An 811-nucleotide genomic window follows, 5' to 3' on the forward strand; every position below is an offset into this window, starting at 1 on the left:
AGACCGTTGAGTATGAAAACCAAGCTTCGGGTGAATCTGTGATGCGCGGTCGACAGATCCCCTTTTATTGTTTGAACTGCAGAATGAATTCCAAGTAACATACACAGTACGGCATAAATTATGTATAACCACGAATGGCAGTATAACAGGTAATACAGCCAAGATACAGTCGATCCTGTTATCAGTATAGCTATACCGCAGTGATCTAATTTCCGAAATAGATGCGAAACCCATTCTGAATGACACACCATCGTATGGAAGGAAGCAGAGAACCCTAGGCAACCCAAAGCACTGGCGAAGTACGGCAGAAAAGGAATTTTTTGTTCCAATTTCAATGATGCGCTCGTCATATGCCACTGTGCCAACAAGTACATTATATAAAATGCAATCAGGTGAGACCAGATGTTCCCCGTTTCGCTGTGTATTTGAAATATTGACAGTAAACAGTCCAATACCGAGAACAACGGTGGCCGGTGTCCGTGCAAAACAAACTCATTTTCTTGAAGCCAAGGTGGCAGCGTGGAAACGTGTGTGGTCGTCCACGTTGCGCCGCGCACCGCTTCTGGACTGTTCTCCAAACCACCGGCATTATCTTTCGATGCTTCCTTAACTCTATTTAAATCATCTTGAACTGTCGGCTCGACAGCTTGTTCAGCCGGTGTCCCTACACTATCTTGACTACATGGCCTCGGTTCACTACTTGTCCAGTCTCCATAACTCCGGCGATCTCTTTCGATGCTTCCTTAACTCTGTTTAAAATATCTTGAAACTGTCGGCTCGACAACTTTGTTCAGCCCGGTGTTCCCTACAC

General features: G+C 45.4%; 1 protein-coding gene across 1 annotated transcript; it reads right to left on the reverse strand.

Annotated features, from left to right (window-relative positions):
• Positions 1-20: 20 nt before the first annotated feature.
• Positions 21-742, reverse strand: Tsp_14477 (hypothetical protein; the record flags this gene model as incomplete). The annotated part of the gene is made up of 1 exon (XM_003368804.1): positions 21-742. A coding segment is annotated over one exon (722 nt), but the record flags the coding sequence as incomplete, so codon positions are not given.
• Between the last annotated feature and the right edge of the window lie 69 nt (positions 743-811).

The sequence above is a fragment of the Trichinella spiralis genome (genome assembly GCF_000181795.1).
Source record: "Trichinella spiralis strain ISS 195 chromosome Unknown Scfld1852, whole genome shotgun sequence".
Lineage (NCBI taxonomy): Eukaryota > Metazoa > Nematoda > Enoplea > Trichinellida > Trichinellidae > Trichinella > Trichinella spiralis.